This window comes from Gymnoscopelus braueri (genome assembly GCF_963280865.1).
Source record: "Gymnoscopelus braueri genome assembly, chromosome: 21".
In the NCBI taxonomy this organism is placed as follows: domain Eukaryota; kingdom Metazoa; phylum Chordata; class Actinopteri; order Myctophiformes; family Myctophidae; genus Gymnoscopelus; species Gymnoscopelus braueri.
Window position 1 is genome coordinate 11,483,618 of NC_137623.1, and position 25,823 is coordinate 11,509,440.

Below are 25,823 nucleotides of genomic sequence, written 5' to 3' on the forward strand. Positions count from 1 at the left end.
CAATTATTTTAAAACTTCAGTTGCTAGTTACTTTGCAAATATAAATTGTTATATTATAAAAAAAAATACCACTTCAGCCCTATTTTAGGCTATTTGAAAATAGCAAATCTACAAGCTTTAGTAGTAACATTTTAGTACTTTTGGTGCTTTAAGTATATTTTGATGCCAATGTTGACTCTAGTAACATTTTGAACACAGGCCTTGTACTTGTAACATAGTATTTTGATATTGTGGTATTGATACTTTTCACTGATAATCATTATCAGGGGCGTTGAAATATAGTTGACTTAAATGTAAATAATAAATCATCAAAAGCAACATCATTAAAGAAAACTGCTTGAATAACCGTAGGCGTAGGCTATATTATGTGCAAAATGTGAAAGTGATACCTGCATTAAACATAAGGGATTTCACTTTCAAATAAAATAAACATTAAAGAAATATATAAAATATAAATGAAAAAAGTCAAATCAGTGATTTCCCATGACTTTTTTCATTTATTTTTCATAATTTCTTTTCGTGTTTATTTTTATTTGAAAGTGGAATATCCCTTTAAAATCCGTGTGGAATCCTACATCATCCAAGGTGAAACAAAATTAATCTCATAGGCTTACTGCCCGACATTATTGTGTGAGGATTAGGAATAGCATAACAAATCATCAATTAAGACCACATAATACTCGATAAATATCACAGTCTTCACAGATGCTTCGCTGTTTACTGCACATGAACTACAACATATTTTACATGTATTTATACAGTAAATGTGTCGTATATCAACCGCATCTCTGTGCAGAATAATAATAACATATTTATAAAGCAGAGAGGATTAGAAATGCACCATCTTTATGCGCTTGGTTTACGTATCAGTGTTGCCAGATTTAGCGAGAGAAATAAGCAACCGGGTCTAGGAAAACAAGCCCAAAAGAAGCAACTTAAGGCCACAACATGAGCACTATCTACAAGCTCACGAGCTAGATCTAGCAATAAAATGTGGAATATTTTTTTGAAACATTCTAACAACACAAATGCTCTCTGGGCACAAAACATTTTCATGAAAATATTTGAGAACCACTGGTTTAAATAAAGGAGGAAGCAAGCAAGCCTAATCATGCCACCTATCAGTCATAAGCAACTACACTTTAGAAACAAGGCCAAAAGAACGCAATCCGCAACTACCAATATTTACAAGCAACTTTACAGAAAGATAAGCCCAAAGTCGCTTATAATAAGAAGACGTGGCAACGCTGATGTGCGTTACTGGGACAGGCAATGATTGTCCTGAACACTCTGATAGGTGTCTCTAATGTGCCTGAGGAAAAATAAACTACCTACCCACAACGGTTTGGACTTTAGCCTGCCCTACAGGATCTGTTGCAGAGTTTCTGCCCAGTGATTTATATTCGTATTTTTTTGTTTGTTTGTATGTCGAGTGAATTTGGACTTCTAATTGTGAATTTAAAGGTCTGTATTTAGATTACAGTTGTAACACTGTAATATGCATAGTATAATATAATAGGTAGCCTATGCATGAGCTCAGGCTGCACTGAATGACTGGAACTCGCAACGGTTAGATGATCCATTGACTCAGATTGTAATGATCTAGCTTCAGCTATCTGTCTCTTATATGTCATCATGATTTGTGTGCATGGGGATCTCATCTTAAACAAGCTCAGTGCTTAATGAGTCTTCCAGTTTAGTAGACCTTGTATTGTGAATTTGTACTTCCATGTACTGTTGTTCTCATGTCTTACTAAATAAAGTACATCAATCAATCAATCAGCTAAACTACATGTGTAAGCAGTGGTGGAAAAAGTACTCAGATATTTTACTTAAGTAAAAGTAGCAATACCACAATATAAAAATACACTGTCACAAGTAAAAGGCATGTGTTCAAAATGTTACTTGAGTAAAAGTACAAAAGTATTGGCATCAAAATAAACTTAAAGTAACATTTTTTTAAATAGCCGATCATTCAAATAGCCTATGTAGAAAAAAATGGCTGACGTATATTTTGTAATAATAATCAAAATCTACAAAGTAACTAGTAACTAAAGTTTCCAAATAATGGTAGTGGAGTAAAAGTACAATATTTGCCTCTGAGATGTATTGGAGTAGAAGTAAAAGTACTGAAAATTGGAAATACTCCAGTAAAGTACAAATAAAATGTTCTAAAAGTTACTTTACACCACTGACTACATGTGTAAGACATGCTGTGCATACATACACCAATTAAAACAGGCAGCATGTAATGACAATTGTTGATGCCGGTGAAATTGTGTCATTTCAGATGAGCGTGGAAGTGGAGAGAAAATTTGTATGTGATGCTGACATTCAGAAAACATTGGAAGGGATTGGAGGTATGTTTTCATATGTCCCCTCAAGAGGCAAATATTGCACTTTTACTCCACTACAATTATTTGAAAACTTTAGTTACTAGTTACTTTTCAGACATAAATTATGATATTATGAAACATACATGAACCACTTTAGCCCTATTTTATATATAGGCTATTTGAAAATATTTGGACTTGCATTTGTGCCACTGCATTTGTCCCCATATCCTTACCCACATAGGCCTACAATAACTACTATTCTATAATAACTATATAACTACAACTTGTTAAATCTCTCTCTCTCCTCCTTTCAACCAGGAGTGTGTGTTGGCGAGCGTCAGTTTCGTGACCGGTACTTTGACACACCTGACTTCCATCTCACTTTGAAAGACACCTGGCTGCGTCAACGCAGAGGATGCTGGGAGCTGAAGTGTCCAACAGCAACAGTCCGCAAGGCAGAGAACAGTGGAACCGAGGATCCTAAACAGGCTGCACTGTGCAGTCGCTACTTAGAGATAACTAGTCTGCCGGAAATTCAACAGCGAGTGAAAGACGTCTTAAAGGACAGTGTCGGGGATGGAAAAACGTCATGTCAACTGCCAGGGGAAAAAATACATTCTGCAGAGGAGAAGCTGCTGGTAGCTGACCAAGATAGGCCTAAAACGGCAGAGAAAGGCTCCTCAGAGGGAGATGAGTCTTGGCTGAGCAAGCTGAATCTGGTGTGCTTTGCAGAGTTTACGACAGTGCGGTGCTCATTCACTCTTGAGGAAGACGTGCATGTAGATCTTGACAAGGCCGACTTCGGTTACTGTGTCGGAGAGATAGAGGTCATCGTACCTGAGGGAGAAGACGTGCAGCCCGCCGTGGAGAAGATTGAGAAAACAGCACAAAAGCTGGGTAATAAACACTAAACCTTAACTGTATGTATTTAACTCCCTGATCAGTTTAATACTTCTATTATGGCACATCTCTAATTTATTCCACTTAATATTATTTGAGAGGGATATCTTGTAGGCAGTGGCGGACAAAGTACACAACCCCATTACTTGAGTCAAAGTATAAATACCCGTGGTCAAATATTTCTCCACTACAACTGAAAGTTGCCCAGTCAAATCTAAATCAATAGTTCTCACACGATTTTTAAAAAATTTAAAAAAAAAGCAGATGTACAAGCTTGCAGCGTTGCACAAAGTGACGAGCTGTGAGCTTGTATATCTGCTATTTTTGAATAGCCAAAAATCTAAAGTGACACAGATGCTTTGCTGGTTTTAATGGGTTAAAATACTGTCTGGAATACTTGCTTTTAAAAATACTTAAGTATTCAAAAGTGCATTTTATAATTAATAACACATTACTGTATTGTTTTTACCATGTATTTACAGGACACTGTAACTCTCTGAAACTCTATTTGTAAATAAGCGCTAATGTGACCTCAGTAGTGATCCAGAAATATATATTACTCTAATCTAAGGAGCTTCATCCATTGTGTGCTTTGCACAATTTGTGCTTTGAACATGACCTGAAGTGCGATAGACTAGCTTATATGAATAACTGCGTACCTGTACAATAACCCTTTAATCATTTTTTGTTTTTATTTTGATTTGCTTCTTCACAGGTCTGACTGGGGATCAGCGAGTCCAAGGAAAAATGGATGTCTACCTTCAAAGATATTGCCCAGAGCATTATGCAAAACTACTGAGTGCCCATATTTTGTGAGAAATTTGATAGAGTCAAACAATGCAAAAAGGACCCAATGAGGTGGAGACTATGGCTATATATTAAAAAAAAGAAAAAAAGAAATAGCTGCACATGCAAAAGTTTTATTCTGTATAGCTGAGTATATCCTACCTGTAATATATGTACCTAAAATCTGTAAAAATGGTAGCTTAAATCTGATAGTAAAATTGTTTAAATTAATTAAAATATGAAGTGGTGGAAAATGTTGTTGTTTTTTTTTTGTCTTGTCTCTGATATCACTCTGTGATGGAAGGAGGTGTTAGACATTGAGCACTGGTACCCGCTCTCAACCGTGGGATGTATTAAAATCTCTCAACTAAGATGACTAACCCAGCAGTCTGAGGTAATGGTGACAGAGGTGTGACGGAGGTGTGGACATTTTTACATCGTAGCCTACCTATTGTATCTATCATACTTATTGAACCAGTCGCTCAAGTTAAACATAGTGCTACCTGCCTCTGCTGCATAAGGGAAAAAATGTAGTACAGCTTGATAGACCTTCAGCTCAGCAAGGGGAAAATATTTTCACACAACTTCAAAAACATTCTATGCTGAAGTTAAATAAGTTTGAATAGTTTGACCAGACTTCTGCGCAAGTGCTGACATTTTTACCCTGAGCCTGCCTGCTTGCTTTTGGGAGAAATTAGATTTTTACCTTCAGGTTAGAATGAATACCCAGGACCACAATGGAAATAAGCCCCCAGGGCTTTTTGTGTTATCCTTTTAGCACCATTGTATAATCGTACCACTGCACTATTTGCAAACTGTTTGCGAACGCAGCGGAAGAGGAAGGCGCGCCTCCGCGCAAGTGGAGCTTACTATGAACCGTGCTCGGCTTGTGAGTGTGTGTGTGTGCGTGCGTGCGTGTCTGTGTTCACTGCCTGCCTGCAGCTCCTCTGAGATAAGTAAATGTCCAATTTAGACGTACCATACATCAAATGAAAGGTCTTTGAAAACTGAACACACCTGTCAAGGTTGCGTTTAAGCCCGCCCCTTCCCCCGGAAGCCACGCCCCGGAGAAGGCTCCTAAAAACTCCCCATTGAAACCCCATGTTAAATGAAAAGTGCCCGAATCGCTCCCAAACTTTTTCTACCCCCCCTAAGTGGGGGTCTACGAACAAATACTTCGGGCTCGGATTTTGGCTCCGCCCCCCGGAAGTGGGTGAAATAGGCACTTCAAACACTTTGTTGAATTGTTCAAAAACATTCAAAGTTTTTTTTTTGTGAATTTGTATTTTTCTAAGATGCTCCTTTTAACGCAGATTTGTTTTGTATTTTTATTTTTAATTTTTATTGGTTACTTTCTTTTAAATCTTTTTTTTTCATATTTATTTTAATTTTTTTGCGTTCGCTTCCCGCGTTCGCGCGTCTTACTTGTAATAAAGTATTCAATCGGAAGGCACGCTCATTACAGACAAGCTGGATGTGGTAAATCACTTTAAATGTCTTCTTTACAACCATAGCAACCACACTGGTTAACATAATGCCCTCTCATTCTGGGCTATATGGGGTAAAGCACATCCAAGCATTCTACAAAAGTCTAGGTGTACGCGAAGATGACTTTAAACTCACCATGGTGACAACTGATGATGTGTTTAAAAAACTGAGCGCCCTACAACAAAACAAGGCCACAAGCCACGACAATATACCTGCCACTTTTCTCAGAGACGCAGCCCCCTCTATTATTGCCCCAATCATTGCCCACATACCAAACCTCTCCATCAGCCAGGGGCACGTCCCGCAAGATTTCAAACTAGCGAGAGTCACCCCTCTGTACAAAAAAGGAGGCAAATTAGACCCTGGCAACTACCGCCCTGTTTCTATTCTATGCTCTATCTTGAAAGTTATAGTGAGGTTAGTACACGAACAGGTCGAAAAGTACCTTAATGAGTTCAAATTCCAATTTGGCATCAGAACATTTCACTCCACAGACTATTTGACTGACTACATCAAACGTGAGGTGGACTCAGGTAAATACTGCGGCATCGCCGGCATGTTATGTTGGACCTCCAAAAGGCATTTGACACTGTCAATCACTCCATACTGATAAATAAGTTGAAGGCCATCGGTTTTGAGATCCTACAGTATCTGGAGGGAGAGGACAGGTGGTGGAGGTGAACGTTACCCTGTCCTCCCCCCTCCCTCCCAGTGAGCTGTGGCATTCCTCAAGGAAGCATACTAGGGCCTTTACTGTTCGTGGTATACGTAAACAACATACCATCAACATGTGACTGCAATACGTTCTTGTTCGCGGATGACTCGCCTCGGGCAGGGACAGATTGCAGGTTGAGGAGGCCCTTAGCTCTGAACTCGGTAGAATCTGCACCTGGCTCACTGATACCAAACTAGCATTACACATGTAGGCAAAACTGAATCCATTATTTTTGGGTCCAGAATAAACCTCTGCAAGGCCAAAGACTTCACGGTCAAAGTGGACGACGATGTCATCACAAGGAAAGATGAAATGGCCAACATCTCAAGTGAAAAAATGGCAACAAAAGTAATCAGAAAAGTCAGTCAAAGAACAAGTTTTCTATTCAGGATGTCCTCAGTGGTCAGTAGGAACACACTGAGGACAATAGCAGGAGCACTCAGCCAATGTCATTTCGACTATGCGTGCACCTCAAGGCATTCAAAACAAAACTGCAGACCTCTCAAAACAAACTGGTCAGATTACTATTAGGCCTTACCTCCCAGAACTCACCTTACCCCTGCTCATTATGCTAGGGTGGGATGGCTCAGGGTAGAGGACAGAGTATCAATGGGCCTGGTCTTCAAGATACACTAGAATACCCATGTACCTGTCAGTGTCAAACTACTTCAATAGCCTAAAAGACACACACAGGCACAGTACCAGAAGGAGAAATGTCTCGATGAATTGAATACACAGGACCTTAATGGAAACAAGCCCTGAGGGCTTATCTGGGTCATGCTTTTAGCATTATTTTTGTATAAATCTGTGCCACCGTGCCTTGTTTTTTTGCAAAGGTATTCAATCAATCAATCAAAATCAATCAATTAAGAACCAGAAACAGGATTGAGTCAAAAGGTGTGTCCACCAACCTAGACACAGGAGATGTCTCAATAGCACAGCAGGGAGACCAATTACAATATACAACCGTCCCAATTGAATACGTTATATTGTATTAGCATACTCTACCATACAGATTGAACAAAATTACACTGTATTCACAAACAAAATACATAATAGAGCTTTAATTAAGCCCTATTTCAGTTATAAAAAATAGCCAATCTACAAGATCACAATGCAACATAGATCTGCTGTATAGTCTCTGGCCAAATATGTATCATAATCATTTTGAGGATATCAATTTCCTTGACCTGAAAACGTTTAAGAACCACTAAAAAAAAGTATATTGTATAACTATGTAACTATTATTTAACTGAAACAATTAATTAAAATTAATCAGTAGCAGCTCCAACAAGGTGTTTTGAGTCTCGCGGTAAGAGGCGGGGTCATAGGGGGCGTGGCTGGGTGGGACAGAGCGATCATGTGACAGAAACAGGGCAAGGGTTCTCACGGAGGAAGGCTCTTACCAGCGTTGCCATGTCCGCTTATTCTAAGCGACTTTGGGCTTATTTTTCTGTGTAGTTGCTTGAAAATATTGGTAGTTAGTAGCCGGTTGCGGTTTTTTTGGGTCTTGTTTCTAAAGTGTAGTTGCTTATAATAAATTACTAATGTTGTTTAAACCAGTGGTTCTTAAACATTTTCAAGTCAAGGACCCCCAAATTAATATGTATTTGTCCACGGACCACCATCTGAAAATATTTCATGCCAGGGGCCCCCGTACCAAAAAAAGTGTTACATAAGTTAAATATTCCACATTTTTCAAATTTTCTTCGCATTGCGACACGTTGTGAGGTTGTAGATCTGCTAATTACAAATAGCAAATGGTCTGGCCTCTGTATCCCACTTCTTCTGACACCATTTGTGAGAAAGACCTCCTTAGCGGCTGGAAACAGTACAGATCGAGGCACTTGTTTTCATAGACCTTGGTTTGCTTGTTTCTCTCGCAGAACCTGGCAACGCTGGCGCTTACATTTTGTAAACAACATGGCGCTTCACGGATTGCAAAGGTTGATAGTCGCTCGGTGAAAGATTGCGCTGGAAAAACGATCCACACATTTCACCCAACATTTTGGCCTGTACCCACAAACCGGACGTGCAACCATAAGGTCAACCTACACCCTCCAGAGAGCTCCGCTCCGCGGCCGAGCTGTCAAAGAAGCAGACCGTTCGACCATCAACATAGGGGTAACGTTACGTTAGCCACTTAGCCATCTATGCTAACGGTTAGCTTCCTTAGATAACCTGAAGAAGAGACTACGTCTTACGTAGCCGAGCTGCTGCAATAAACAGACACAGTTGCACGTTGACAGCGAGAATTGGTTGTTTATTTCATGTGTTTGCATCGGTGATCAACAGACACTGTCAGAACAGACTGTCTGATGACATGATGAGCTGCAGAGCAGATCATTAATTCGTTATGACGGCTGTGTGCTCTGTGGTAATGAGGCCACGTAAACTACGTAGTCTCTCTCTCTCTTTCTCTGTCTGTCTCTCTCTCTCTCTATTGACCATAGACTTGACCTGTCTCTCTGATTGATTCGAGCAGTGGTGGAAAAAGTACATTTGCTTTTACTTGAGTAAAAGTATCAATACTGTAATGTAGAAATATTACATAGTAATACAAAAAAAAATATTACAAGTAAAAGTCCGGAATTCAATATTTACTTGAGTAAAAATACAAAAGTATTGGTACTTTGAAGTACCAAAGGAAGAAAGTATTCATTATGCAGAATGTCCCATTTCACAAGTTTTCAAATGTATAAAAATCTTTTCAAAATAGCAGATCTACAAGCTCAAGCTCACAGTGACGCATTCTGAGCTTGTAGATTGGCTATTTCCAAATGGCCGAAATGCATATAGGGGCTGAAATGAGTAATGTATGTTTTGTAATAATAATCAAACAAGTAACTAATATTTTCAAATAATTTTAGTGTAGTAAAAGTATTGAAATTTGGAAATACTCCAGTAAAGCAAAAAATACCTCAAAATTGTCTTAAGTACAGTACTTGAGTAAATGTACTTAGTTACTTTCCACCACTGATAACAAGCCTGCAGATCCCCATATCTATTTTTTAGAAAGTTTTAAAAATATTTGACACCCCCCTGTTTTTTTCCCCTTGATGCATTGCATCAGCTTGAAAAACACCACCAGGTTACACATACATGTAGTTCTTGTATTCCTGTTACTGGTGGAAAATAGTCATATGTTTTGCATCGATGACATGATCATTATCAGCTTTTACTCTTGTCTGCCTTGCTTTGCACTATGATAAAGAGGCTGTCAACCTTCCTTACTATGTAGTCTCCCTGCCTCCATCCAGTTCTGTACCTCACTCTAGTCTCTCTGAGTTATTGAGAAAGAAAGCGAGTGTATTTGTAAGCTTGGGTTTTCTCATGCAGAACCAAACCTTTTTTTATGCTTACCACCTCATTGATTTTACCATAAGTCACAGACAACGTTCTTCTCCCCTCGCCAGGATCTCTCTTCGGTCTATGGGCTCTCAGTCCAGTTCTGGGATGTCCGGTGGAAGGCGATCCTCCAATGACAACCCAGCAGACCAGTCCGATCCAACAGAAGAAGAACCCAACCAGAGCAGCAGTGGTAGCCGAGGCCGCAGGGCGGCTGACAGGCAGCAGCAGCAGGCGGACAGACAGTTATCGTCAGAGGAGGACGTCGATTTAGCTGAAGTGCTGGCTCACCTATTGAGGAGGTGAGTGGGTTTAGTTGAGTTGAGTTTACATTAACCCATTAAGACCGGGAAAGCATCTGTGTCATTTCTTTTGCTATTCAAAAAATAGCAGATAAACAAGCTCATATGAGCTTGTATATTCTCAAACTCAAATCTTTGCTTACAAATGCCTTCTAAATCCTAACAGTTTTTTGAAAAACTTTTTCATGTCAAGGACCACCCAAAATTATATGTATTTGGCCATGGACCCCCATCTCAAAATATTTTGTTCCAAGGACCCCCATAAGTTGTTAAAAATGTTCGCTTAAAAAAAATACATATTCAAAGATTTGAACAAATGTTCACGATTTTAGAAAAATTGCAGATCTACAAGCTCGTAACGTGGCACTCGGTGCCGCGCTATGAGCTTGTATGTCTCCTAATAGCATAATTTGAATAGCCAAAGAAATCTTAAAATTACACAGATGCGTTCCCGGTCTTAAAGGGTTAACTTACTTTTGACCATTTAAGGCCATTGACTGAGACAACAGACTGAAAAACAATGCTGTATAACTGAATGCGTGTGAGCGCACATGCGCGTCCGCAACTGGTTTCGGCCCACATCAAGTCACCATTTGACCAATGTGGCCCGGACCCCAAAATGAGTTTGACACCCCTGATTTAAGCCAAGTGTCAGCTGATGCACGGAGGAAGTGATCTGGGAGGAATGCAATTGTATTTTGCTTATGAAAACAATTAAAAAAACAACACATGTTGATCAGCATAAAAATAACACAAATATACATAGCTTAGGGCAGTGGTTCTCAAAGTGGGGTCCGGGGACCCCCAGGGGTCCTTGAGGGAGTTCCATTACCCAGCTAAATGATAGATAGTTATGAACCAAATGGACCCCTGTAACTCTGAGAGTGTACAAATGGAACCAAATGGACCCTTATGGGTCCATTTGGTTCCAATTGTACACTCTGAGAGTTAAATTAACATTGATTTTACAATAGAAATTGGGGTCCCAGAGATAGAAATGCCATTAAATGGGGGTCCAATCCATATATTGACTAATGCATGTGAAACTGGGGGGGCATATATTTTCAAATGGGGGTCCACGGGCTAATAAGTGTCAATTTGGGGGTCCTTGACATGAAAACGTTTGAGAACCACTGGCTTTAAAGTTTAGGGTGTCACTGGGACCCACAATTTAGTCATGTAATGAAAGCACCTGTGGACAGGACACAAGCCAACTGTTACTTTTCTGCCCTTGGAACTGGTCCCTGGCAGTTGCAGTGACACCAGTGGTAGCATGTCAGACCACCCCGCAACCAGCATGCGGAGTGGAGGATATTGTTCTCTCCCTTCCCTTTAATAAGTACCACAGAAGCAGCGCTGTGGAGCCAGACATAGTTGAGTGCAGCATGTAAAACAGTGGTGCATGCTGCCAAAAGCTATGAATCTGTCCCGGAGGCTACTGCCTCACTGTGGAGCAACAGGGTCTGCAGCCAGGCAAGGAGATCATGAACCCAGTTTGATTGATTGTTGCTGTAAATTAGCTAACTGTGTTGCTGTAAATTAGCGTGTGTGTGTGTGTGTGTGTGTGTGTGTGTGTGTGTGTGTGTGTGTGTGTGTGTGTGTGTGTGTGTGTGTGTGTGTGTGTGTGTGTGTGTGTGTGTGTGTGTGTGTGTGTGTGTGTGTGTGTGTGTGTGTGTGTGTGTGTGTGAACTGTAATTGATTGCTCCATTATTGGTTGGTTGAGTCACAAGCTTTCAAAGAGGGGTTGGCGGCCCTGAGGGGGGCTGCCAGGGGGCGCCAGGGGACCATTTGGAAAGTAGGGGAAAATAAAATAAAAATCACTACAATATATATTATGTATATATTGGGCATGACATTCGCACATTTTCTAAAAAATATTCAAAATGTTTCAAAAATAACAAAAATAGGAGATGTACAAGTTCACAACACTTGGTGAAATTGATTAAGTTAGCTATTTTTGTGTTGTTTTTTTATTACATTTTTTAAAACAATTTTGCAATGGTGGGCTTCAGCCAGAGGCTATGGCTGGTCCTTGGCATGGAACGGTTTGGGAACCACTGGATTGATTGATTGATTAATTAATTGGTTAGTTGCTTGATGTGATGATGTGGTATTTTGTGTGTGTGTGTGTGTGTGTGTAGGGGCCAGGTAAGGCTGATCCATGGCAGCGGGGCCACAGCACTCCAGTTGGTCCAGTCATACTCAGATTCTGATGATGACAGCGATGGAGCCTGGGAGGGCCGCCTGGGACACCGATACAACCCCCCCGGTAAACCCATCATTTACATGTATCTACACTGCTTATGAGAACTGCATTGCCTGTCACACCCCTGCATCATAATGATGATATGATATGCTCTGAAAATACTGACCCACGTTTGTTGCTTTCCTGACAGTGGACGTCCAGCCTGACACACAGGAATTGGATCAGAGTGAGATCCGAACCCAGATCATGGTGGCCACCGCCTCCTACAGCCTGAGGGCAGGGCGACGCAGCTTCACCCACATGCTCAGAGAGGTAATACGTGAATATTAACCCTTTAAGACCGGGAAGGCAGGATTTCTTTGGCTATTCAAAAATAGCAGATCTACAAGCTTGTAGATCGCTATTTCTTCTTTTTTTTTAAGTCGTGAAAATTTGTTGCAAATCTTTTAATATGTATATATCTTTTAAAGCCAAACATTTGTAACTCAAATCTTTGCTTCTGGGGGGTCCCTGGAACAACATATTTTGAGATGGGGGTCCACGGCCACATCATTTTGGAGGTCCTTGACATGGAAAAGGTTTGAGAACCACTGATAATAGCAACATTTGAGTTTAAAATGTTTAAAAAAATATTTATTGAAAGATTTGCATAGCGCGGCTATGAGCTTGTATATGTGCTATTTTTGAATAGTCAAAGGAATCTAAAAATGACTAACAGATGCGTTAATGGGTTAACAGAGGTATTCCCAAACTTTTAGCTCAAGATAAAATATAAATTAGTTGTCTCCCCGGGACCCAAATGTACAAAAATACATTATAAATTAATTATGCATGCCCTATTTTAAAAAACAGTGAATAATAGCAGATATTCAAGCTCACAACGCGTCCCGTCGCGACACGTTGTGAGCTTGTAGATCGGCTACTTTAACTATTTTAGACAACAAAATTGCGACCCATAAAAAAGCAATGGGGCACGACCCTAAGTTTGGGTAACACTGCACTAACACTGTACATTGCTATTTCCGATGGATTCGAATTCACTTCTAATCGATATTGGTATTTGAGAATGTGTAGGAGTTCTTGTAATGTTGACTGTCTGTTTCTCTGTGCCTCCGTGTCTCTGGCAGAGGGAACAAGGCAGGTGTAGAGGATCCAGTTTTTCCCATGGCGAGTGCAGTCGCATCCGCACACAGTGAGTATGTCTAGACGACATGCAACAATGCACTCCTACACTAGACTAGCCAAACACCTCTGCTCCAAGAGGAACAACATGCCGTCACGCCAGCCTACACTACTTGTTTTACTGCAGAAGTAAACAAAGCAAATAAATTGGGTAATTTTTTTTCTATTGACTGGTCCTAGAATTTTCTAGATCCTACGCATACATGTATTTTTTTTATGAGGTTCTACTGGTGCCGTAATGTTTTCAAATCAGTTATGGTCATTTCCATGGAAACGGAATTGTGGCCAAATGAACGCAGGCAATAAAGTTTAACTTCTTCTGCAAAAAAATAAAATAAAATGTATTGCTGTGTTGTGGTTGAAAAGAATTTGAACGCAGAACCAAGTACTTGCCACCACTTGGTTACATAAGTCAATAACTTGGGACAGAGGTCTTTCTGTCTGTGTGACCTTCAGTAGGGAGACAAAGATCTAACATGGTCTCAAAGATAAGGACTCATCAGTGACGAGCTGTGTGTGTGTGTGACCTTTAAGTAACCCGGCACTAGAGACCTGTTAATGGACCATAGGTTTTTGACTTGCAAGTAACGTATTCCTTCCAACAGCTTCCTGCCAAACTATGTGTCCCACAAGGATACATACCACCAGAAAGCCTTCTGTGGTGTGTACAATGAGGACGGCAACATGTTCCTCTCTGCCTGCCAAGGTAGGAAGTAACTCTGCCTCAAAATAAAAACACAATTATATGACAGGATGTCATATATTATGAGCCCTCTGTAACACCCATACCAGTCTAATAGTAATGCAGAAATAATTATTAACATGTGTTTTAACTTGTTTGAAGTCAGTATAGTTAAGAGGTTATTGACACCATGTACCTTTATTGAACTGATCTGTTAAAGGCATTGTGGTTATTATAATAATAATAATAATTATTATTATTATTATTATTATTATATGGAAAGCCCAACCCTCATCATCAAAGGCTAAAACGGAAAGTACTTGAAAACACAATTTGATCTATGTTTTGTAGCACCATGTGATATGAATATCTTTTCTTGATTGGTTGTTGTTATTGATTTTATAACCTTCTGTCAGACATTTCTGCTCTATTGATATTAGTATACTCTGCATGAATGAAGTTATATCATATCCTATTATACATGAGCTACATTTTGTGACACAAGGTCATATGTGCCTTGAGCCCACACGCCGTGTTTGTCCTTGCTAAGTCTAGTTGTTAATTATTTACTAAGTCCAGATTTACACCGCTCAAAATAGAGAATTCAAATAAAATCTTCTGTGCATCTTAGAGGTGGTAGCAAAGCAACGCCTTTGCTGACTGAACGATAGCCAGCCAATCAAGAGGTGTGAGAGTCGGAACAGCACGGTGCCTTGGCTCTGGTCCAGATATGACACCAATTATGTTCTGCTGTGAATAGTAAATGCAGTCAGGTTTCACCAGCCACACAAATGAGGTCTTCTCATCTTTCATCATGTAATCTCATCTCCTTGAATCGGCATGATCCAGCATGATTTTCTCTCTATACTGCCGTTTCCTCTCTCTCCCAGTCATTTCTCTCCCTCAATTCTTTCTCTCTCTCTAGAAAAAAAGTGATGTATCACATTTTATACTTATTTTCATGACACTTTATAACAAAAAAAAACAGCCGAAAATATTTTTGGATGAATTCCAATTGTGGTCTTTTGAATGCCCTTGATGCTGCTGTGACTTCAGCCTGCATTGATTGATTGGATGCAGCTACAAAAATGTTTCATAGAAACCATTTACACTAAAGCTTTACTAGTTAGGACATTCATTACGTTTCAGCGGTGCAACCAGATTCAGTAAATTGCTAGTTTGAAATCAATTGGCAGTTACAAAGGACTTCATACAGTCTTTACATGCAAATGATTAATGATGCATGCAATTACGAGTAGCTGGTGCACACTCCATATCTTAGACTCATGAACCATATCACATGCTCCATAGGATATTATTATTTTGCATATTGTGGAGTAGGTGTCATCATGCCTTACTATAAGCGGTCTGGACACTCACCCTTATTTATGTCTCTTTGCAGTTGCAGATGAAGGTCAAACAATAAACAAAGTCACTAGAGTATTACCGTCTTAAATGTTTTAAGATAGGACAATAATTTGACATGACTCAAAATCCAGCACTTTGCTATAAAAGTGCAGTTTTATTTGTACTTGTTCCTATTATGTCACATGCATTTCCTAGGAGTCTGGAACTTCAATACGAACTCTGTACTCTGGATGTTGGCTGTCATATGATTGCCATCACTTTCCATTTGATTAGAAACACCTGTTGTTTTCCAGCCAGAGGCTATGTGATGCCTTTCAATCACTGGAGCTGAATGCAAATTTGTTGTGCTTAGCACTTGTCTCAGGAAGCTAAATTTAGATCCTTGAAATATTCTGAAGAAATTGACATAAATAACTTCTTGTTATAGCCACAGCTTCCCTCGCATGCCTGCAATTTAATCTGCAATTAGGCTTGTAGTTACACAATATGCACTGTCCACAACATGTATCTAACACCCCATTGAGCTCTTTATGATAAAAATAAAAGTAACAACTGACTAACCACTTAAGTAAGTAAGCCTTGCCTAGCCATGTGGCCCAAAGGGCAGGAGCCTATCTCCTGTTTCTGTAGCGTGAGGTGGCTTGTTATACAAGTACATCCCCCAGCCATGATGTAAAAGTACACCCCCTGGACATGACGCTTGTATGTCACAGGGACTTACCCCCGATCCAACCATTGATGCCGAGTGCCAAGCAGGAAGGCATTGGGTCACATTTTTATAATCATTGGTATGACCCGGCCGGGGAATTGAACCCCGACCCCTCAATCTCAGGGTGGACACTAACCACAAGGCCACTGAGCTGGTAAGCCTTAAGCCTGGACTATATTTCATTGTGCACTAGTGTCGCAAGCTCACTATGCGTCGCATCACGACGTGTTGTGAGCTTGTAGATCGGCTACTTTCACCACAGAACACCGGCGTATGACGGAGTATAAATTACTCATCGCATATAGACCTTGGCTATTTATGGCTAATAATGACAAAATTATGAAACCCTCTGCAGACCAGAACATCCGGCTGTACGACACCAGCAGGGGGCGCTTTAAGCTGCGGAGGACGGTGAAGGCACGAGACGTGGGCTGGAGCGTGCTGGATGTTTGCTTCACCCCAGACACACAGCACATTCTCTACTCCAGCTGGTCTGACTACAGTAAGGTTATAGAACCACAGGAACATCACAAATATGTTGGACAGAAACGTTGTGCTTGCCCCCATGCATCTTACTGTTTGTTTATTTGTTTGTTTTTGGAGTAACAAGAGAGTAAAAAAAAAAGTGCTTTAAGTTTAAAACAAGTACAGCCACTGCTGGAATTAATTCCCAGGCTTGCCTCACCCTATCAGAGCCACCCTGCATCGTTATGACGCTACTTGACTCCTCCTTTACTCCTCCGTTACTTGACTCCTCCTTTACTCCTCCGTTACTATGCCTACCTTTTAGCTTTCATTTCAACTGCAATCCTACCCAAATTAGTTGGTTCTGCCACACAGTTATTCACGAGTAACGACAATGTGTTTTACTCATTATGTTCTCTCTCTTTCTCTCACTCTATCCCTGTAGTCCATGTGTGCAGTGTAGACGGAGACAGTGAAACTCACACCGCCTTGGACCTCAAGTTAGTGTTTCTCCTCCATAGTAACTTATAGCATTGCAGGTACTCAGGTACAGTAATCTATCAGTCCCAGCTTCTCTACCTCCATTACTGCATGGATGAATGATGCTGACAGAGTTCATCACGTCACTCCACTCACTCTGTGTATCAAGTCACCAATTACAGGGACTATTATGGCATAGCAGCATACCTCTGTTCAAACCCATAATAACGATTCCAACAATATGGTGATGAGAGTCTCGTTCTATGCACGTTATAGAGTAGACGTAGTAATGTTGCTGATGTTGTTGTGTGTTGTCGCGCTGAGCTTGTCGTGTGTGTGTTGTTGTGTTGTGTAGTCCGGACGAGAGGAGGTTCTGTGTGTTCTCGCTGGCCGCATCCACGGACTCCAAGGAGATATTGGGGGGGTGAGTTCAACTGATGTGTTTAATAATGTCACACGTGTGAGCTAAAGCTGTGAAGCAGATAAACCTGTACTTTTTTTATGTCATCAACATTTCTATCCATATATTTATTATACACTATTCTTAAAACTACAAAGGACTTGAAACTATGTATTCTATGCAATGTGCATTACAAATAAAGTGTAATGCAATTTCTGTTGCATTAAAGGTAGGGTAAGTGATTTGCGTTGGTTAAAATAAGTGTTAAATAGCTATATATTATGATAGTACTCATTGCTATAGAGTGTTTGTTCAGTAAAAGGAGTCTCCTTGTCTCTCCAGCTCTTTATAAAACAGAAAATGCATTTTCGTTTCAGTTTCAGTTTCATTTCCAATTTTATCCAACCAGGACAGAGAACTCAATCAGGATACAGATTAAACAAGTGAAATTGGAAGTGATGACACTAAGAAATGAGCAGACAAAATTGGATCTGGAACACTATACAAATTAAATTAAAAATAGGTACTTTCTCCTGATTGGCTGAGATTTTGACACCTACCGAAAAATGTATTTTCTGTTTATTAAAGAGCTGGAGAGACAGTGAGACTCCTGTTACTGAAAAAACACTCTATAGCAATGATTACTATCAGAATATAGTATTTTTTACTTTTTAACAAAATACTTTTTTGTTTTAACCAAAAAATATCACTTACCCTACCTTTAAAGTTAGGTGCTACATATTCAGAAGAGCAATATAAAATACCCCCTCAGTAATCAGTGTGAAAGGTCACTGTGCAGCTTGGGATGAGAATTAATTCAGTCTCTCCGTCACTTTTCCAGAGCAAACGATGGCTGCCTCTACGTCTATGATAGGGAGCAGAATAAACGAACACTGAAGGTTTGTGTGTGTGTGTGTGTGTGTGTGTGTGTGTCTACATGTGTGCTTCTTGTGTCTGTATATAGGCCTGTTTGTGTGAATTGTGTTTAGCTACAGTACCTGCTCACAAGTCACTCAAGGTGAGCTGAATGCGTGTCATCTCACATAAAGCTTTCCACTGTCCCCGCCACCTGCGTCTGCTAGCAGTGGGTCCCGCTCCGCTCCACCACGGGGGGTTTAGCGCACCTCTTTTCTCCTCCCACCGTTTCTGTGTGGAAGTCACAGAATGACCTCCGCCATCTGTTTTGTCTCTGTGTATCGTTCGCTCTTCCTCACTGCCCCCCCGCCTGAGTTTATGCATCAATCTCTGTACTTTGTCTCCTATTGTATCTCTCTCTCTCTCGTGTCCATGCATGCCCTCCCCCGTACCCTTGTCCCCATGTCTCCTAGTCTCTCACCTACTGTACATTAACACATGGAGGCAAATTCACTATTACACATCGTGCACGCACATTTAAAAAAAAAATTACCCCCACACACACTCACTGTACCCTTCTCCCTGTGCCCGGCTCAGATTGACGCTCACGAGGACGACGTGAACGCGGTGGCGTTCGCCGACAGCTCCTCCCAGCTGCTCTTCTCCGGCAGCGACGACGCGCTGTGCAAGGTGTGGGACAGACGGACGCTGCGTGAGGAGCGGCCGCAGCCCGTAGGACAGCTGGCCGGTCACCGAGATGGCGTCACCTTCATCCACAGCAAGGTAGCTAGAGGGATGCGTGGTGGTGGAGGTGGGTGGGCAAAAACGAAATGGAGGCTGGAGTTTAATTTACCTGTCATGGAGGTCAACAAAGAGTTCTCCACACTGGCTAAAAAAAACAGTGTTCGCTGCATTACAACCAGGAATGTGAATATATGAGGTTTTTAGTATGTGGAATGTTATGGTTAACAGTATTAGCTAAAACTAACTGAAATGGTTCTTATGCACGGCAACCATATTGCCATGAAAATACGTATCAAACGTATTAACAATGATACTAATTTAGGCTCTGTTCCATTTGTGTAGCAGAGCCTTTCCAGTGTGCCAACATGCACCCTGGCTCTGTTTGACCTGAACGGAACACAACCTTAATTAGTATTACTGGTAACATCTGTGAAGGAAGTAACATTGCACTCCTATTTCATGCCAATATGGCTGCCGTGCTTAGGGCCCATTATTTAAAAAAAAAAGTAACATGGAAAATACACACCACTTGCTTCTCTTCTGTGATGCAGGGAATCAATCCCCCAAAGATCCCCCTAAATTGAAGAGTAAGAGACTAACGGCTAATTTATGTTACATCGCACGACTGTGTCACGTGCGAAAATAGCAGATCTACAAGCTCACACTGCATCGCAGATGAGACGTGTTGTGAGCTTATAGATCGGCTATTTTCTATAAGTGACTATAGATCATGCTTATTAGTCTAAAAGCCACACTAGAGTCTGTGCTGCTCCTTACACCCAACTGTAAATGGGCTGATTACCATGAAACTCTGAGAGCATGGAGGATTGCCATAACAGATTTTGGTGACCCAATAGTGGCCTTTCTTCCAGCACTATCCTTTGGCCAAAATGTCCAATTGCACACAAATTCTAATGGGCGGATTGTCATGAAACTTAATGCGTTCAGCAAGGAAGAAATACTAATGTTGACCTTTCCTTTAGCAGCATCCTTAGGCCAAACCCAAGTAATCGTTGGGCAGTTAATAAGTCATGGACTTTTGAATTTCGTTAGTAAATTGATCTTTTCTCCTGGGACAATTTTCTGCTAGACTTCCCAAACCAAGCTGCACATTAAATATATAAAAATGCAACGATAACCTAACTTGGTAAAACAAACAACAATGACGATGTGTTGGATTACTACTGTTTGCCTGTGAATCATAGGCTTCATCACCATAATTATCATAGCATATCGATCAGTAAGGTTCATTATCTGGGGTTCATGAAGGTGCACAGAATATTCCATGTCAATATCATGCTTCATATTTCTGTACCAGGGCGATGCACGCTATCTGATCAGCAACTCTAAGGATCAGTCCATCAAGCTGTGGGACATCAGGAAGTTCTCGCCCAAGGAAGGGCTGGCTGCCTCGCGCCTCGCTGTCACTCAGCAAAACTGGGATTACCGCTGGCAACAGGTCCCCCAGAGAGGTGCGGATAGCAAAGAAAGAGGGTACACTGGAGAGTAGAAAGGGCTGACAGAGGAGTGTTCGGAAGTACAAGGAAGAGAGGTGGAGGTATCTTCATGAACAGTGATCCTTAAAACCAGGATATTAACTGTTACTACAGTATGCCTCTTCCACGTACACACAGCGTTGATACATTGTCTATTTTCAGCTTCGGCCATTAAATCGGCCAACGTACATTAAAACGTTATTGAACTAATTGAGTCAATGTTAGCAAAACGTCATTGTATGGTTATGTTATGGACTTTTCAAATTCATTAGTACAATTTCTCCAGGGATTATTTTCAGCTAGACTTTTCAAAACTTAAAACTTAAAAACGATAACATAACTTTGCCAAAAAATAAATGATTGTGTGTTGGATTAGTCAATGAATATATTAACTGTTGTACTGCAACATTGGCAGTGTGCTATTGCACATTCACTTAACTATAATTTTCTCTGGTATTTGCTCAACTCTATCTTACTTTATTTATACATCATTGGTAATTTATTGGCTTAAATAAAGTACATCATTGGTAATTTATTGGCTTTAATTAATTGTACATAGTTTTATACATTCTTTATCGTTAACTACTTTCAATCTGGCATCCCTATTTCGGCCATGTCAGTATAGGTGAACATTTTCAAAAAATAGCCAAAAATAGCCGGTTTACAAGCTCTCAACGCAAGCTTGTAGATCGCCTATTTTCGGCATGCAACACCATCATATGATGATGAAGAATGAAAAAGGGCTTAAGTGGTTAAGCCTTATTATGCAACTGACATAATTATGAAACTGACATAATTATACACTTGACTTACGGGTGTGTTTTGTGCGTGCGTGTCTCTGTGTGTGTGTCTCTGTCCCGCCCAGCCTTGAAAAGACACAAGCTTTCCGGTGACACCTCAGTGATGACGTACCGTGGCCACGGCGTTCTGCACACGCTCATCCGCTGCCGTTTCTCACCAGAGTTCACCACCGGACAAAGGTTTATCTACTCAGGGTGCTCTACCGGCAAAATCATAAGTGAGTCTTACAGTGCACAGTACAATCCTCAGTGTATAAATATGTGTGAGACCTAAAATGCTCTCTGACAGACATGGATCCTGTATGTATGGCAGTGAAATATAAGCTTAATGACATGTTCTATATTCGTATGCACTTTCTCCCAAGTGGGAGGACATGAAAGTAGCTACATTTCTTTTGGTGTGTGTCCAATTACCCAGTTTACGATGTGCTAACGGGCGCCGTGGTAGCCAGGCTGGCGAGTCATGATGCGTGTGTGAGGGATGTTAGCTGGCACCCCTACGAGGACAACATTGTCAGCAGTTCTGTGAGTACTGCCATCTCTCTATCACCGATGTTATACCAGTGGTTCTCAAAGTGGGGTGTCCCCAGCTAAATTAGATAATATAGCATCACCACTTTAACCCGACACTCTTTTTTTCCAAAAGTGTAGTTACAAGTCCTTGACGTTGACAATAGTTGATTTGAAGGTAGCTGCCATGGTGCAGAAGTGCTTTTTAGAGCAAATGTTAATGTTCAAATTAACTGTGAGAAGTGATAAAGGACATTGTAATAAAAAAGTGTTTTTCAAGACCAGATAAATGACATAAGAATCATTATCTTCACATTAGCCACAATGATGCATCCCCATTTAGTAGACGACAACCTAAATCGGACATGATTTCTTCCCTCCCACCTTTCTCTAACTTCCTCTGTCATTCCTCTCTACCTTTCTCATGTTTTCTCACTCCCTTTCCCTTATTCCCTCTCTCGCGCTCTCTCTCATTTTCTACTTCTGTTGTTTTCTCTCTCCCCGTCTCCCGATGTCTCGTTCCTTCCATTCCATTGTCATATTCACCCCTCTCTCTCCTCCATAGTGGGATGGAGTGGTACGCATGTGGGAGCACAGACAAACCCACCCGCTAGAGGAGGATCGAGAGCGAGACTGAACGCTGGAATCCCCCGCACCCGGAGCTTGTTACGAAAAATACAGCAGTTTGAACCCTAGTGATGGTCATTATAAGTTAAATTAATGTTAGAAATGTACTGGGCAAACAAAGTGTGACTATAATGACAATAACTGTATAAATGATGTATAATATTTCAATGTTAGGCCTCTGTTCACAGAGTAAGTCAAGAGTTGCTGATTTGGAATCAGTGTGGACTTTCTTATTGAGAATGCCGTGGTCCATTGGGCCATCATCGCTGATCTGATGTCCGAACTCAGACTTTGAGGACAACTCAGTTGTCTGGTTGGACAAAAATATATAATTTTTGGCCAAAGCGAACATGTTTTATTCATGTTGAGGCCAAGACTTTGTGAAGCGGTTGGGATGCAGATGTATACCTTCATGCATACATACGTACATACTTGCATACACATTGATCTGTGTATGTGCTATTAGAGTGTGTTTATATCAATATCTGTGTTTCATTCCCAGACCTCTGTTTTGCATTATCAATAAAACATTTCTTTAAATGTAATTACACAGATGGTTTTTCAATTTTTAATTTTGATTCTACTTTTTTGTAACTTGAGCGACATTTGTAGTCCAGGCTTGAATCTAACATAACTTCTCAACGAACCAGCCACTGGATGGTTGGTTGAATTCCACATTAAATTTCAGTTATAAGCACCTTCTCTGGGGTGCCTGGTGGCTCAGACAGTTAGTGCACAGACCTCATGCTCCTTATGAGTTGCAAGTACCCATTTAAGTCAAGTGCATGGCTCCCCTCTTTCTGCCCCAGGTTTATCTAAATAAAGCATAAAAGAATATAACTTGACCTGAGGTTGTCACAATTCACTGGGAAATCTGTATTTAGAGAAAGATATTACTTTATTATTTTATGGTACGGACTTTAACCACTCGGCCATCGGCGCCCCAAAATAGCTGATATACAATCTCACAGATTGTCTGTACCCACTTTTTGTTGAATGAGCATAGCCCGATAAGGTCATCTGTAGCAAAGTTACAAATAGCAGTCAGTCAGCTACTATAGGGTAGAGCTTTAATCGGGCCTAAATATTTGAGCCCGGCTCGACCCAGCCCGACAGAACTTCAAGCCCAGCCCGACCCAAAGCCCGATACATAATTGACCCATTGGGCCCAGCCCAGCCCGTAGCCCGTCATTTTTCTAAACAAGCTTAATTGCTGCATGCAGCCTTTTTTCTCATAAAATCTTGGTAATTCGTTAAGAACAGGAGTCATTCACCCTTTTCCAACAGTCTGTTAGAAAAGAAATAGCATTATGTTGCCTAGCCAAGCCCGACCCAAAGCCCGACAAATACGTGACCAATTGGACCCGGCCCAGCCCGTGCTGACGGGCCGGGTCGGGTCCCGTCGGGCTCGGGCAAAAATCTTAAGCTCTACTATAGGGGCCTTAGTATAATAATTGATAGCTTTATTTCTCCAAGTAAATACCGGTCCATATCTATCGGTCAGATAAGAATTAATTACATCAATAAACGGAGGAAGGAAACGTGTTATAATAGTATTTGGGGTTTATTCCAGAGAAGAGATCTTACAAGCGTTGGACATGCATAGTTCCAGATATATTCTTCTGACGTTCAAACGGAGATGCAGAGTAATTATACACATAGCGTGGGGTTACGCCTTTCGTCATCACGTCAGCCGTAAGTTATGGCTTGAATGGCTCAGTTTCCTGGGCAACCAAGGTTGGGGTATCGAGGTTAACCTGCTATCTAATATTGTTGACATACCAGAAGGAGCACAGCAGACCAAAACAATGTTGCAGGCCGCTCGTGAGGCACTGACACTTTTAACCATATTAACACATACAAATGGAAAATGGTACACTTTAAATCCATAAGAAAATGGTACAAAATCAGACCCATCAGTAATAATACTATAATAATAATAATAGCACCTTTCAAAACAGCGTTACAAAGTGCTTCACGGATAATCAAAAACACAACACACAACAGGAGACAGAGCAAAAAACATTACGCAGCTAATGCAGTGGAACACAATGGGTTAAAACATTTGGGGAATAAAGGCAGCTTTATAAAAGTGAGTTTTCAAGAGGGATTTCAATTGGGGCACAGACTCTGCGAGCCTGATCTCCAGAGGGAGGGCATTCCAGAGAGTCGGAGCTCTGAATAATCACCTATCACCTTTTCTTTCTTCATGAAGATGGGATGTGTAGGAGAGCTTTGTCTGAGGACCTCAAATTGCGCTTTGTTAAATATGGCTAGAGTAAGTCGCAGATATAGGATGGCCAGACAAGGCCTTAAAAGTGATTAATACAATTTTCAAATCAATTCTGAAAGAGATTGGAAGCTAATGCAAGGATGCCAGAATTGGTGAAATATTATCATACTTTTTTGCGCCGGTCAGGACCCGGGCTGCGGCGTTCTGAACTAGTTGTAACTGTTGAATCGACTTATTGGAGAGACAGGGATACAGGGAGTAAAGAAGCATGGGGCCATTGTAATGACAGGAATGCAATAAGTGCTCTAAAATTAGACCTAGACCTTCTCTGGCACCCATCCTTCAGAGGGCCTAACAATCAATGTCTTAGTCATTGTTTATCTCAAATAAAATTATGTTCATGATGCTATTAGCAAGCCAATACCAGCGGAGGGCTTTTTATCAACTGGGCTGAAGTTTCGATTGAAGACAAAGCATTTTAGAGGCTTTATTTTAAATATATGTGTTAGACAGACTCATAATAGTAAGTAACAGGATCAGTAAACAAGACAGACTCATAAAAGTAAGTAACAGGATCAGTAAACAAGAACAATCTATAGCTGGGGAACATATTTGTTGTGTTACGTTTCTCCTGCTGGGGGTGAACATCCGACGAAAATAGCAGATCTGCAAGCTTCACAACGTGCTGTGAGCTTGTAAATCGGCTAATACATTTAGTGGATAGGGAAAAAGGTGGGGTCTTAGTATAGACCCATGGGGGACTCCAGTCAACAAAGTATACTGGGTTTACTGTAAGTGGTTTTAATGCACTGATAGCTCTTTTCCTATTAAATTGAGTTTGTTGCATGGCACTTTTATTATTTTTTAATTGCTTCGTGTTAACTGTCAAGAAGCATGGAAATTGTATACGTATATGCAAATCATGTAAAGCCAGCCTTACATTAGTATGGGTTAAGATCCAGAGTTCTAGGACCATTTTAGCGAGTTCTGAAAAGTATCAAATACAAGTAAATACATTTATATTTAAAATAAACACCAGTTCCAAGATGAGACTAAATACTGTCAATTTGGCTCCGGGGAGCAAAAATAAGAGTGACAGAATGAGCTTGTGGGAAGGGCAGCTGTTCCTGGTGCCATCTGCAGATTGGCAATGGTGAACGACTTAAATTAGGTTTGGCATCAACAGCTGAC

At 40.7% G+C, this 25,823-nt stretch overlaps 2 protein-coding genes across 2 annotated transcripts; both read left to right on the plus strand.

The window, feature by feature from the left end:
• The first annotated feature begins 1,324 nt into the window (after nt 1-1,324).
• Nucleotides 1,325-4,738, plus strand: thtpa (thiamine triphosphatase). Its single transcript, XM_080417755.1, has 4 exons — nt 1,325-1,464; nt 2,291-2,360; nt 2,655-3,233; nt 3,952-4,738. Exons 1-4 carry the CDS (start codon nt 1,426-1,428, stop codon nt 4,050-4,052), a joined length of 789 nt encoding a protein of 262 aa, XP_080273881.1. The 5' UTR covers nt 1,325-1,425; the 3' UTR covers nt 4,053-4,738.
• A 3,409-nt stretch (nt 4,739-8,147) lies between these two features.
• Nucleotides 8,148-22,944, plus strand: dcaf11 (ddb1 and cul4 associated factor 11). The gene is made up of 15 exons (XM_080417195.1): nt 8,148-8,349; nt 9,642-9,875; nt 12,017-12,144; nt 12,272-12,393; nt 13,209-13,273; nt 13,869-13,969; nt 16,378-16,524; nt 16,933-16,987; nt 17,323-17,391; nt 18,209-18,266; nt 18,820-19,005; nt 20,285-20,438; nt 21,328-21,480; nt 21,681-21,787; nt 22,338-22,944. The coding sequence occupies exons 2-15, from the start codon at nt 9,658-9,660 to the stop codon at nt 22,407-22,409; spliced, it is 1,635 nt and encodes a 544-aa protein (XP_080273321.1). The 5' UTR covers nt 8,148-8,349; nt 9,642-9,657; the 3' UTR covers nt 22,410-22,944.
• The last annotated feature ends 2,879 nt before the right edge of the window (nt 22,945-25,823 follow it).

Coding starts and splice junctions, on each gene's coding strand:
- thtpa (XM_080417755.1), top strand. CDS start 1,426: ATGTCGAGTGAATTTGGACTTCTAATTGTGAATTTAAAG. Junction 1,465..2,290: donor TTCTAATTGTGAATTTAAAG/GTCTGTATTTAG, acceptor GTGTCATTTCAG/ATGAGCGTGGAAGTGGAGAG. Junction 3,234..3,951: donor GAAAACAGCACAAAAGCTGG/GTAATAAACACT, acceptor GCTTCTTCACAG/GTCTGACTGGGGATCAGCGA.
- dcaf11 (XM_080417195.1), top strand. CDS start 9,658: ATGGGCTCTCAGTCCAGTTCTGGGATGTCCGGTGGAAGGCGATCCTCC. Junction 13,274..13,868: donor TGCAGTCGCATCCGCACACA/GTGAGTATGTCT, acceptor TCCTTCCAACAG/CTTCCTGCCAAACTATGTGT. Junction 18,267..18,819: donor AGAATAAACGAACACTGAAG/GTTTGTGTGTGT, acceptor TGCCCGGCTCAG/ATTGACGCTCACGAGGACGA.